General features: G+C 45.7%; 1 protein-coding gene across 3 annotated transcripts in view; it reads left to right on the top strand.

The window, feature by feature from the left end:
* Positions 1 to 10,625, top strand: part of EFHB (EF-hand domain family member B) — a 65,405-nt gene extending 54,780 nt beyond the window's left edge. Inside the window, exons 10-13 of one of the 3 annotated variants that reach the window (XM_019964680.2) lie at positions 572 to 779; positions 3,302 to 3,514; positions 5,288 to 5,469; positions 10,295 to 10,625. In XM_019964680.2, coding sequence (XP_019820239.2) covers positions 572 to 779; positions 3,302 to 3,514; positions 5,288 to 5,469; positions 10,295 to 10,468 — 777 coding nt within the window. In that variant the 3' untranslated portion in view covers positions 10,469 to 10,625. Of the gene's footprint in view, positions 1 to 571; positions 780 to 3,301; positions 3,515 to 4,128; positions 4,209 to 5,287; positions 5,470 to 5,753; positions 6,208 to 10,294 lie in introns of those variants that run through there. The other 2 variants (XM_070797283.1, XM_019964689.2) reach the window with 2 other exon arrangements.
* Positions 10,626 to 13,876: the final 3,251 nt, after the last annotated feature.

Here is a 13,876-nt window from a genome sequence, read left to right as displayed (position 1 = left end):
GTCAAATGAGATGTCAAGCGTGGATCATGCTTGGGCCTATTCCACCAGAGTGTAGGCAGCATGATTTAAAGACAAAGATCCTAAAATGAACAAAGGGTTGAAATTACTGGGTACATATCAGATGGATACAATGAGGACCAATCTCGCTTAAAGACTGACTCTTCTTTTTTTTTTTTAATTATTTTTTTTTAGACTGACTCTTCTTATGTGGGGGAGAAAAAAAAATAGGGGGCTTCCCTGGTGGCTCAGACGGTAAAGCGTCTGCCTGCAATGTGGGAGACCCGTGTTGGATTCCTGGGTCGGGAAGATCCCCTGGAGAAGGAAATGGCAATCCACTCCAGCACTCTTGCCTGGAAAATCCCATGGACGGAGGAGCCTGAGAGGCTACAGTCCATGGGGTCGCAAAGAGTTGGACACGACTGAGCGACTAGCAACTACTATGTGAAAAATAAGACAGATTCTTGGAATTTATGTGATAGACTTTCTTTTTCTCAAGGGAAATAACAGACATTGCCCACTTCCGCTCTTGAAGACAATGCCCACGTCACCTTTTCTTGCTTTTGTCTAACAGAAGGGAGATGGGGTGATAGACAGAGCTGAGCTTCAGGAAGCGTGTGACCAGGCCTGCTTGCACTTAGACGAGAAGCTCCTGGACCAGCTATTTGAATACTGTGATGTGGATAAAGACGGGCTGATTAACTACCTCGAATTTGCGAATTTTCTTACCTGGAAAGATAAAACCCCCCTTAAAGAGTATGAAGAGAGGGTCCTCATTAAAGGTATTTAATTTTTGAAGGTTTGCTAAATTCTTATATGTACTTACATGTTTTCTTTGTCCTGGGAGTTCAACTCTTGTCAACTTTAATATTATGTATTTAAAAATATGCACATATATACATATTTCTTTTTCATGCATAGAATATAAGTGGAAGGACAGGAAAGAATCTGATAACATTTATTATATCTGGGGAGGTGAGGTAGGGATAGGTTGCTAAGGGACAGTCTATGTTTTGTTATCTCTTGAGTTTGGAACTATGTATTACTTACTCAAAAGAAAACAATTATGAGCAAAGCAATTTACACAGAAACCCAAAATATGAAAGAGGGTTCCTAAGAAAGATGTTTGAAAACCATATTCTTAGAGAAATTAGCTTCCCTTCCCTGGAAAAGTCAATTGTAAAATAGAATTTGATCTTTTACATTTTGTAAGAAAAGGACAACCCTAATCTTGACTTTTATTCAAACATTTTCATGTTTACATATCTTCCTGCATCACTAACCACATATAGATATATACATATGTAGGAATTAATTTGTGCATGCGTGTATGGAAATATTTTAAAATAGCTAAAATCATAGTGAATGTACCATTTTTATTTGGCTTAAAAAACACTTAGGTCTCCAATTTCTATGGAACGAAGAGATACTTTCACGATTTCTGTAAACTTCATTTTCAGTTCCTTCACACTGATGTATTGTAAATTACTAAACCATTTCCTGTCTAAAACTTAGGTTATTTCCAAATATTTCAAGAGTAATATGAGTGACCATATAACGATTACCATCTTTCAGAAGGCTTTCTGTTTCTATCTCATTTCTTATGAATGTCATTTTTGTCCCAGAAGTAACTGTTTTCATTTTGCCTTTTTCAATGATCCTACCCATTTGCAATTTTATCAGTCAAGACTGTGAGAAGGTTTTACTCTAATCTAGCTACCATTGAGTGTTATTTCAAACATTCTGGTAATTTAGTTGTTATATAATGACACCTCATTTGCTTTAATTTTCAAGTTTGGATTATTAGAGATGATTACCTTTCAAAAGGTTGTTTGCATTTTTATCTGCTCTTGGAATATCTCTCCCTCTAAAAAGTTTTCACTTTTATTTCTGCAAAGCCAATGCCACATTTTGGGCTTTATTGAGGATGGGTGCCCTTACCAGTTTCTGGGACGGTTTTTCTACTCTATCCACTAGATGGAGAGCAGGAAGATCTTTTCTACCTAATGAAGCTTCTTATAAAAAACAGCTCGCCCCTAGTCCTCTCAGAAATAAGCAGAGGGTGACAGTATTCTTTCTTGGCACAACTCATGAAGTAGTGGGGAAAGCAGAAGCCTGTTTTCAAACCAGATGGTTCCTCAAATTGTTTCTGGTTTTGGGGTCCTGACTTCAGCAGCCCATTTCAGTGGAGGTTTTGGGGTTTTTCCTCTTTCCTTTTCTTCTAAGATAGTGGCTGAAGGGTCAGTCAGCAGGGGCTCAGGAATGGTCTGTCCCAGTGTTGTCGGTTAGAGAAAAGGGGTTGAGTTCTTCAAGGAGCTGGCTTTCTGGAAGTTTTCTAAAAACTTGTCATACTTGTTCCGGATTTCTGCCTTTAGGAGGAGCGGTGCGAGAAGGGGATTAGAGGATCTGGAACCCGGGGCCTGACGCTTTCGGGGCCACGGCCGCAGGAGCTGAGGGAGGGACGGGCCTCAGGTGTCTTCCGGTCCCGAGCGGCCGCTGGGCGCCGCCGGCCCTCGCGCCCCGCCCCTCGGCTACTCCCGCCCCGCCCCTCGGCCCCTCCAACCCCGCCCCTCGGCCCCTCCAGCCCCGCCCCTCGGCCCCTCCAGCCCCGCCCCTCGGCCCCTCCAGCCCCGCCCCTCGGCTCCTCCCGCGCGGGCGACCGCGCGCCCCCTGGCGCAGGCGGCGCACTTCCGGTTCGGGAGACGCTGCGTCAGGACTGAGTCCTCCGCCGCGCAGCTGCCTCCGCGGAGCGCGGCTGCGGGAGAGGCCGAGTCTTAGCATGAGAGCCGCACCTCAGGGTTTTCTTTTGTACGCTGACTTGGAGGGGGCTATTTGTAGAACTGGGCGCGCACAGCGAGTTCTCCTCACTTCTCCAAATTCGCAGTGCGTGGCGTCCCCCGCCGCGACCCACTCCAAATATGTCTTCTCTTACCTTTCCCAGGGCATAGTCCTAGGAACAGCTCTGGTAATCCTGTGTTCGAGTCAAATATAAAAATGAGCTCTAATTTTAAAAAAAGGAAAGAAAAAATGTTTTCTGTTTTCTTTTGGTGTTTCAGACTTAAAACTTTATTCTAGAGTGAAATGAGCAGGGTGGTGAATAGAAATATTAGACGTTGTTCACATCTCCTGGTGTATGAACTTGTGCTTCCAGAGCGAGTCCTGGTGTCAGTGAAGTGTCTGCACCAGCTCAGCCTCCCTTTTCACCAGCAAGAAGAGACTAACTGCGAAAACTCACCTTGCTACAGGGCGAGCCCTGGGTTGTAACTTTGTCCTGTACTTTTCCCCCGTTTTCCTTTGTTTGAAGGTAGAAAAGCGGATTGTGCAAACCCTGCTGAGGCTAATGTAGAAGAATCTGAACCAGCTCTCCTGTTAAAGCCTGAAGATATTGTCTTAAAAGAACCAGGGAGCTCAGAAAAGACTCTTCGGACACTTCTGAGGCCAAGCGATAAAGTTTCTAATCACTACAAGACAACTTCTTCCGAGATCAGTGCGGTCGTAGGCGCTGTTCCTTCCACGTGTAAGTTTGTTACCTTATATGCTGAGTTTTAAAAGGAGCAGCAAACGCAGAAGGGGCTGTCCTTGGCTGTCCCCAGCCTCCATTAGGCTCTTACTTTCTCAAAGCCTAGGACCTTTCATTCAACTCTGTGTTTTAAGCCCTCAGAGGGGCTTACTAGATAGAGGCTGAATTGAGCTAATGTTCATGGTGCCCCAAGTGAAATGATTGTCTCTGTGATAATGAAATTGAAACCATGATAGCTCAGAACCCCGAATGTTAGATACTGTCAGAATTCAGAATTCAGCAAGTGGTAGGAGACTTATTTTTGGCTGCACCATGAAGCATGTGGGGTTTTATTTTCCTGACCAGGGGTCACACTGATGCCCCCACATTGAGAGCCTGGAATCTTAACCACTGGACCACCAGGGGAGTCCCAAGTGGTGGGAGACTTAAATCAAGTGATTCTTAGCTAAAAACAGATTTCCCCTCAGAATTTGAGGAGCTGTTAGAGAACAGTTCCTTCGTTTTCATTCTCCATCTGTTAATCTGCTAGGGCTGTCGCAACAAATACCACAAACTGAATGGTTAAACAGCAGAAATTGATCGTCTCTTTTTTGGATTTCCTTCCTGTTTAGGTCACCACTCAGATCCGCTTTGCTGTTGCAGTAGAAACTGACACAGTGTTGTAAAGCCACTGTATTGCAATAAAAATCAATTTAAATAAAATTAAAAAAAAAAGAAAAACAGAAATTCGTGATTCCACGATGGCCAGATGTGTGAGATCAGGGTGTTGTCAGGCTGGCTTCCTTCTGAGGCTGTGAGGGGCCTTTTCTCCAGGCCCGTCCTGGCTTCTGGGTGTGTGTTGGCAGTCTTTGGTGCTGCTCGCTTTCTGCTGCGTCACCCCAATCTCTGCCTTCACCTTCATGTGGTTTTCTCCCGTGTGAGTGTCTCTGCCCCCGCGTCCCCTTTTATAAGAACTCCAGGCATATTGGACCAAGGGTCCGTCCTTCTCCAGTATGACCATATTGTAATTATTCTCGCAGTGACCCTATTTCCAAATAAGGTCACCTCTTGAGGTACTAGGGTTAGGACTTTAACATTAGAGTCTGGGGAGGATACAATTCAACTCATAGACCCCGGAATCTCAGTACCAATCATGATGAATGCTGGTTATTTAGAAAGGCTCTTTTATGTCGGTTAAGATCCCTTTTTTGGAGTAAGGCCATGATTAAGGATTTACACGTTTTTCTTTACTGGATTTCATAGACACACTTTACATTCTGTTGTGATGAGATCTCACTGTTCTCTGTGGAATAGTCCTGTCCAACAGAAATACAATCATCGTCATGTATTTAAAATTTTTTAGTAGCCACATTAAGAAAAAGAAACAAGTGCAATGAACTTTAATAGTGTATTGGGAATTCCCTGGCAGCCCAGTGGCTAGGACTCAGTGCTGTCTCAGCTGTGGCCCAGATTCAATACCTGGTTAGGGAACTAAGATCCTGAGAGCCGCATGGAGCAGCCAAAAGTGTTCTTTTAAATAGTACATATTGTACTATTGTATGTACATATAGTACACAGTGTGTATCTCCAAAGCATTGCCATCTCAACAAGGAATCAGTATAAGATGGCTAATTAAATGTTCCACATTCTTTCTTTGGGTACTGCCTAAATCTTTGAAATTGTGTGTTTTACACTCACAGCACATCTCAGTTTGGACTGGCCACATTTCCAGTGCTCAGTGGCAGCTGCTATATTTAGAATGTCTGTTTTTCCCCTCGATTGATGTCCTAGGTTACCCCACATATGGCGTTCCAACCATTCGGTCGGATATTCCTGCCCCCCTAATTCGCCGAGTCAGCGACAGGACCAGTTACGGTGAGGAGGGAAATGCCTACTCACTGCTGCATCCTACCATCTTTGCCCAGAAAGGGGTCTTTGAAAGGGACTTCTTCAAGACCAGATCCAAACAAGAGGTACCGCATGGGATTTCAAAAGGGTTGAAAGAAAGGCCAACTTTACATTGGCACACAAAGATGGAAAGGTTTATTTGTTTGAGCTCTTGTATTATAAAAGTCATCAGGAGCCCCTCAGATTAGGGTTCCTAAGGATCATGTGCGATTTGGTTGTGATATTTGGTACAATTCTTCAAGTAGAACTTATTCTGATAAGAGGCATTTCACTCATGTTATATATTTACCATGACCTATGTCTAAAATGAAAAATGTTTTCCTAACATTCAACATTCTTCTTTGTTGAGTAAAAGCAAAGAGGCCCAGGAGTTCCCTGGTGGTCCAGTGGTTAAGAATCCGCCTGCCAATGCAGGGGACGTGGGTTCCATCACTGGTGGGGAGATTCCACATGCCAGGAGGCATCTAAGCCCGCACGCCGCAGCTGCTGGCCCGCGCTCTGCAGCCCACGCTCTATGACGAGAGAAGCCCCCACACCGCGACTGGAGAGGAGACCTGCCCACTGCACCTGGCGAAAGCCCACATGCAGCAGCGAAGACCCGGCACAGCCAAAGATAATTTTTTTTAAAAAGCAAAGATGCTCAGTCCCTTCCTTGTGTGAGTCTCCCTGTGGTCGTGGGTCTCCAAAAACCACAGAGTACGTGTGAGGAGGGCCCCTCTGCCTTCTCTGTGAGCTGTTATCTCAGGTGATCGCAACAAGCCCTGATTTAAAATGTTCTGCCCTGTTCCCGTTTGTCCGCCCAACATGTGTCTCGTTTTTTTCACTTGGAAAACGTGGTCGTCACACCCCAGGTGATTTTCTTCCTACGTTGGGTTTCAAGCAGGTGCAACCAGCTAGGCCAGAATAGCCACTGGGGTTCTGAGGGCTGAGAAGTAATAGCAGGTCTGGGTCAGAGCAGCCCGTCTGGATCTGCCATTATAGAAGGCGAGTTGTGATCTAGGGAGCAACGCCTTCTTTGAACTCTCAGATCCAGAGCTGGGAATGATGTGAACAGACCTACGATGCTTTCCAGGACTTCAGATGAAGGGTCCCTCACTTACAAACTCGCAGACTTAGTAATATTCATTGCAGCGATTCATCCCCACTGAAAGGGGTTGGGCAGAAAGACAGGATGATGCTTACTGGGTGGTCCCAAAGAAGGGACCCTCGATCCAGCACAGAGACGGTGGAGAGGAGACACGCACAGACTGTATTTTCTCTTCCCTCAGTCACTCTAAAGGGCCTATGAAATAGGCTGTCAGGGCTGACAAAACAAATGAGAATCTCCTGCTTGTTTCCTGATGCTTAAAATTCTTTTAACTAAAAAAAAAAAAAAATTCTTTTAACCAGTAAGTCATTGTTTATCTCATGATTCTAGGTAGAAAGTAAGAACCCAGAGGCTTGCACAAATAGTATTCCAACCAAATGATATTCTAGAAAAGGCAAAGCCATGGAGAAGTAAGAAGACCAGTGTGCCAGAGGCTTGGAGGGAAGATGGGGGATAAATGTCTGTAGCACAGAGGATCTTTAAGGCAGTATGATACCATAATGGGGCTCCCCTAGTAGCTCAGATGGTAAAGAATCCGCCTGTAATGCAGGAGACCCGGATTTGGTCCCTGGGTCAGGAAGATCCCCTGGAGAAGGAAATGGCAACCCACTCCAGTACTCTTTCTTGCCTGGAGAATTCTATGGACGGAGGAGCCTGGTGGGCTACAGTCCATGGGGTCGTAAAGAGATACCATAATGGTGTGTGCTAAATCGCTTCAGCCGTGTCCGACTCTGCGACCCTATGCACTGTTGTTCGCTGGACTCCTCTGTCCATGGGATTCTCCAAGCAAGATAGTGGAGTGGATTGCCATTCCCTTCTCCAGGGGATCTTCAGGATCCAGGGATCGAACTCTCGCCTCCTTTGTCTCCTGCATTGGCTGGCGAGTTCTTTACTCTACCGCCACCTAATGGTGGATAGACGTCATTATACATCTGTCAATATCCATAGGTTACGCAACAGAGAGTGAACACCTTAGCGTGAACTGTGGGCTTCAGTTAAATATACTGTATCAATACTGGCTCATCACTTGTAACAAATGCACTACACTTAACGCAGTGTTTCTTGTGGTCCTGGGATTAAGACTCTGTACTTTCAATGCACCAGGGGTTTGATCTCTGTCTGGGAAATAAAATCCCACATGCCATGTGCATAGCCAAAAAAAGAAAGAAAAAGATATTAATAGGGGCTTCCCTGGTGTTCCAGTGGTTAAGAATCCTGCCAACGCAGGGGACACGGGTTCAATTCCTAGTTCAGGAAGATCCCACATGCAGTGAACAGCTAAGCCTGAGAGCCACGACTACTGAGCTCCCGAGCCTGAAAGCCACAGTTACTGAGCCTGTGCTCTGGAGCCTGGGGCTGCACCTACCGGACTCACGTGTCACAGCTACCGAACCCCACGTGCCCTGCAGCCCAAGCTCCATCACAAGAGAGATCCCCTCACTGAGAAGCCAGCACACCGCAAGCAGAGAAAGCCCTTGCACAGCAACGAAGACCCAGCACGGCTGCAAATAAACAAGCTTTTAAAAAGAATTAGTATGTATACACAATGGAGTATTACTCAGCCATTAAAAAGAATACATTTGAATCAGTTCTAATGAGGTGGATGAAACCGGAGCCTATTATACAGAGTGAAGTAAGCCAGAAAGAAAAACACCAGTACAGTATACTAACGCATATATATGGAATTTAGAAAGATGGTAACAATAACCGTGTATACGAGACAGCAAAAGAGACACTGATGTATAGAACAGTCTTATGGACTCTATGGGAGAGGGAGAGGGTGGGAAGATTTGGGAGAATGACATTGAAACATGTATAATATCATGTATGAAACGACTCGCCAGTCCAGGTTTGATGCACGATACTGGATGCTTGGGCCTGGTGCACTGGGATGACCCAGAGGGATGGTATGGGGAGGGAGGAGGGAGGAGGGTTCAGGATGGGGAACACATGTATACCTGTGGCGGATTCATTTTGATATTTGGCAAAACCAATACAATATTGTAAAGTTTAAAAAAAAAGAATTAGTAATAAGGGAAATGGGGGTGCAAGTGATGGGGCATATGGGAGCTCTCTGTAATTTCTGCAATTTTTCTAGAAACCTAAAACTGCTCTAAGAAAAGTTTATTAAAAAAAAAAAGGACCTTGAGGCCTGGTTGGAGAACAGCATCACCCTGAGAATAGATGTGTATGCTCAGTCGCTCAGCTCAGTTGTGTCCGACTCTTTGTGACCCCATGGACTGTAGCCTGCCAGACTCCTGTGTCCATGGGATTCTCCAGGCAAGAATACTGGAGCCGGTTGCCATTTCCTTCTCCAGGGGATCTTCTGACCTGGGGATGGAACCTGAGTCTCCTGCATCTCCTGCATTGGCAGGCAGATTCTTTACCACTAGCGCCACCTGGGAAGCCCTTAGAATAGATGGGTTTCTGTTGGCTCATCAATACACAAGATGGAGTAGAAATGCCTCCCAAGGAGCAGGGGAGGAAGCCGGGGAGGAGGTCTGGGATGCCCAAGACCCCTCCTAGGCGCACTCTGCAGGGACGTCCCTTCCCCGCCGCTGGGTGGGAACAGAAGCTGTGCCGGGCCTCGAGTCACCTCTGCTGTAGCTGCCCCTGCTGGCAGCCCTGCTCTTCTGAATCTCGAGTATGGTTGATTTTACTGCTAATTTCCCACAAGATACATCACGTCCATGGGACCTTTTAGTTGTTAGGGTTCCATTCAGGAGGTGTGTTCAGCAGCGGGGCCATTTCCTTGGCTTTCCTGTTCACCGTCTGACCTTTCTTTCCATCTCCTTCTCTGCTTCCCTCCTGTGTGTTTTCTAGTAAATGCCTTTCCTCTTTTAGTTTCATCCCCCAGATCTTTTCTCCTCTCACTCACTCGAATACTTCTTCCCACCGCTTGCTCTTCTCTCTCCCTTCTGTGTTTCCCCTGGACCATATCAACCCTGTCCCTCCCCTTCCCTTCTCCCTTTTACTGTCTGTCACTGCAGAGAGATGACTAATAAAGTTTCCCGGTTTTCAGTATACTCAGGTTTTTCTTTTTTTGGCCATGCTCCATGCCTTGTGGGATCTCAGTCCCCAGACCAGGGATGGAACCCAGGCCTGAGTCCTAAGCACTGGACTGCCAGGGAATTCCAACATGCTCAGGTTTCAGTCTGCTCACTTGCTCAAGCTTGCTCTCTCTCTCTGACATTTGCATACCCACAAGTATGGTTAAAGTTTACAGCAGGCCAGTTAGAGATGTTTCATAAATGTTCTTATTTTTTAAAAAGAGAAACTAATATGCTAGGGGTTTAGATAACACATAAGGGGTTATGGGCATGGAGGTCAAATCTAGCGAGGCTGCCATCTTGAACTGTTTTACTCTTTCTCCTTGAATTTGGCTGTCTCTATTTAAAAATTTTTAAATTTATTTTTTACTTATCTGTGGATCGAACCCACACCCCCTGCATTGGAAGCTCAGAGTTTTGACCACTGGCATGCCCGAGAAGTCCCTGGCTGCCTCCCTTTAACGTGATCAGAAACACTAGACTTGAAAGGAGCTTTGTTATTGGCTAGTACAGCTGAGCACCCTCATATTCATTCATGTTTACAAAATGATTCCTGAACTGACAGGCCTGGAATTTTGGTATGTGCTTATTATATGCAACAAGCACACACACAGACACATATCCACACATCCACATCCACACACTTTTTAAGGGATAAATGTCCATAGTCTTAGATACTACCAAGATCTTTTAAAAAATACAGACTAAAATACCCATAAATCTTGGTCTGACTTCAATGTTTTCCCCCCCTAGATTTCAGAGATATTATGTAACATTGGTGTCAAGCTTTCTGAGGATGAATTTGAAAACGTATGGAATCTTGCATCAAAAAAACACCACAGAGGAGAAGTTTGTGTTGAGAACATCAGAAGTGTCCTGGATGAGTTACAACATGCAGACCGAGCCAAGTGCAAAGCGGCCACGTGATCTTTGTGGGGTTCATTTAGATCGAAGAATTGCTACATCTGTGTTCACCTAATGTGTTCAGTCCATTCTGGTTTTAGATACTATAATTCAGCAATCACTGTGGTGGGGCTCATATGCCTGGATGCATTGCTAATAAATTCGATTTTGAATTATAAAATTTATTTTCTTGTTTCCTATAAAGCACCAAAGAACTTGACAAGCACCAGGAGTTAACCTTTAACTGCACCCAGGGTGTAGCTCTTCTAGAATATATTGGAAGTTTGTCCGTGTTTAGTGTACTTAAGGATTCTCAGCATTCTGGTGGGTGCTCTGAGATTCAAAGTCTGGTTTGTGACACCAGGTTCATGAGATTTTGCCTTCAGCATTTTGCTGTTTTTCTCTGTAGGCGTCACTATGACACAGCTGAAGCTTGATGGGCTTTTATGTCTCTGTCAACATCTGAGGAAAACAGATTTAATTACAAGGAGCGGATTCAGGGAGAAAAAACTTGACTTCAAAAAGACAATGGCTGGTGGCTTTTCACATCTATGTCCAGAAAAGCATACTCTCCTTGAAGTATCTGAAGAGGACACAGCTGACCACAGCGTTAGATACGTAGTTCTAGAGAGCTGTTAGTAGCAAACTGCGAAGAATCATTCCCTCCCTTATGCCTCATCTCTTTTAAAATTTTAATTGATTAATTAGTGTTTGGTGGGGCTGGGTCTTCGTTGCTCTGCGCGAAGCAGAGCTGGGCTTTCTCCAGCTGTGATCGAGGGCGGCCCTCTAGTTGCGTGCATGCGGCCTCTTTGCAGTGAGAGGGATCTAGAGTGCTCTCATGGGCCCTGTCGTTGGCGGCGGTGGGTCCCAGAGTGCGTGCTCAGGGGTGGTGACCCAGGGGTTTTGCTGCTACTGGCGTATCGAATCTTCCTGGACCGGGGCTGAACCCGCGTCCCCAGCACTGGCAGCTGGATTCTTGTTCACTGCGGCACCAGAGCTGTTTGCTTTGGCTCTCTGATGTGCAGATGTGATGTGGGAGGCTGGATGAGCTCCAGGTGGTGATGGGAGTGTGATCTAGGCTGGCTGTGCTCTCTGCATCAGGAGAGCACCAGGGTGGGTTGAACCCATGACAGAGGCTTTCTCAGTAATATCTCTTGATGAGTTGAATGATGGATAACATGTATTCTACCTTGACCTTTTGTTGCTTGCTTTTTTGTCTGTTAGTCTAAAACATGACTCTTTAACTTAGATATTGTGGATATGCTGTAGTCTGTTGTTGCTGTTCAGTCGCTCAGTCGTCTTGGACTCTTTGTAACCCCATGGACTGTGTGTGCATGCCAGGCTTCCCTGTCCTCCACTATCTCCTGGAGTTTGCTTAAATTCTTGTCCATTGAGTTGGTGATGCTACCTGACCATCTCATCCTCTGTCAGCCTCTTCTCCTTCTGCCCTCAATCTTTCCCAGCATCAGGGTCTTTTCCAGTGAGTCAGCTCTTCACACCAGGTGACCAAAGTAGTGGAGCTTCAGCTTCAGCATCAGTCCTTCCAATGGATATTCAGGGTTGATTTCCTTTACAATTGACTGGTTTGATCTCCTTGCAGTTCAAGGGACTCTGAAGAGTCTTCTCTAGTTCAAAAGCATCAATTCTTCAGCACTCAGCCTTCTTTATTGTCCAGCTCTCACAGCCGTACGTGACTCCTGGGAACACCATAGCTTTGACTATACAGACCTTTGTCTGCAAAGTGACGTCTTTGCCCTTTAACACCCTGTCTACGTTTGTTCATAGCTTTTCTTTCAAGGAGCAATTGTCTTCTAATTTCATGGCTGCAGTCACCATGTGCAGTGATGGTGAGCTACATTTCTTACCTTTGGCTATAATCAGAAGGTATGAAGAACTGTAACCTCAATCAAGTTTCATGCCTTCGTGATTTCTAATTCATTGTTAATGTCTTTTCTGCCTTTTGCTACAGTGACACCTTTTTCCTAAATTGTATTGCATCAGGGATTGAGCGCTGATTTCTTGATTCCCATTTGCAGAGATCGTGGTCCCTAGTGTGACCTACTCTTCACGTCCTTATGCTTCTCTGACTACAAAGTGTTTTATTTGTTTTTAAAGCTTTATTTTTATGTATTTATTTATCTTTGCCTGTGCCGGGTCTCCATTGCTGAGCTGGGGCCGCTCTTTGTTGTGGTGTGCGGGCTTCTCATCGAGGTGGCCTCTCTTGCGGAGCGCAGGCTCTGGGTGCTTGGGCCTCAGTGGTCGCAGCCCCTGGGCCCCAGAGCGCAGGGTTTGTTGCTCCACAGCACGTGGGATCTTCCTGGAGGAGGGATCATACCTGGGTCTTCTGCCTTGGCAGGCAGATTCTTCACCACTGAGCCACCGGGGAAGCCCTGAAAAGTGTTTTCAGTCAGTTCAGTCGCTCAGTCGTGTTCGACTCTTGGCGACCCCATGAATCGCAGCACGCCAGGCCTCCCTGTCCATCACCAACTCCTGGAGTTCACTGAGACTCTCATCCATCGAGTCAGTGATGCCATCCAGCCATCTCATCCTCTGTCATCCCCTTCTCCTCCTGCCCCCAATCCCTCCCAGCATCAGAGTCTTTTCCAATGAGTCAACTCTTCGCATGAGGTGGCCAAAGTACTGGAGTTTCAGCTTTAGCATCATTCCTTCCAAAGAAATCCCAGGGCTGATCTCCTTCAGAATGGACTGGTTGGATCTCCTTGCAGTCCAAGGGACTCTCAAGAGTCTTCTCCGACACCACAGTTCAAAAGCATCAATTCTTTGGCGCTCAGCCTTCTTCACAGTCCAACTCTCACATCCATACATGACCACTGGAAAAACCATAGCCTTGACTAGATGGACCTTTGTTGGCAAAGTAATGTCTCTGTTTTTGAATATGCTGTCTAGGTTGGTCATAACTTTTTTTCCAAGGAGTAAGCGCCTTTTAATTTCATGGTTGCAGTCACCATCTGTAGTGATTTTAGAGCCCCCCAAAATAAAGTCTGACACTGTTTCCACTGTTTCCCCATCTATTTCCCATGAAGTGATGGGACCAGATGCCATGATCTTCGTTTTCCGAATGTTGAGTTTTAAGCCAACTTTTTCACTCTCCTCTTTCACCTTCATCAGGAGGCTTTTTAGTTCATCACTGCAGCCATGAAAAGTGTTTTAAAGCTTAGCAATTTTGGTTCATCAATCATTCCCCTTCTGAGGAGCAAATTGGGAGCGTTAGACATGATTGGTGTGAATAATAAGTCTGTCACCCACTGCATCTGTGACTGGGAGACTCCGACCCTACGAAGCTCTGGCGTCTTACTCACAAAAGGGAAGTAACAAAGGCCTTCCCTACCAGCCTGTAAGCTGGTTTCATGGCTATGGAGCTCGTAGGCACCGCTGTAGCTCAGGAAATACCATCGGAAGGCCTGCGTTTAG

This window comes from Bos indicus, chromosome 1, assembly GCF_029378745.1.
Source record: "Bos indicus isolate NIAB-ARS_2022 breed Sahiwal x Tharparkar chromosome 1, NIAB-ARS_B.indTharparkar_mat_pri_1.0, whole genome shotgun sequence".
Lineage (NCBI taxonomy): Eukaryota > Metazoa > Chordata > Mammalia > Artiodactyla > Bovidae > Bos > Bos indicus.
The sequence above is the reverse complement of the archived record's forward strand: the minus strand, read 5'-3'. Positions and strand labels throughout refer to the sequence as shown.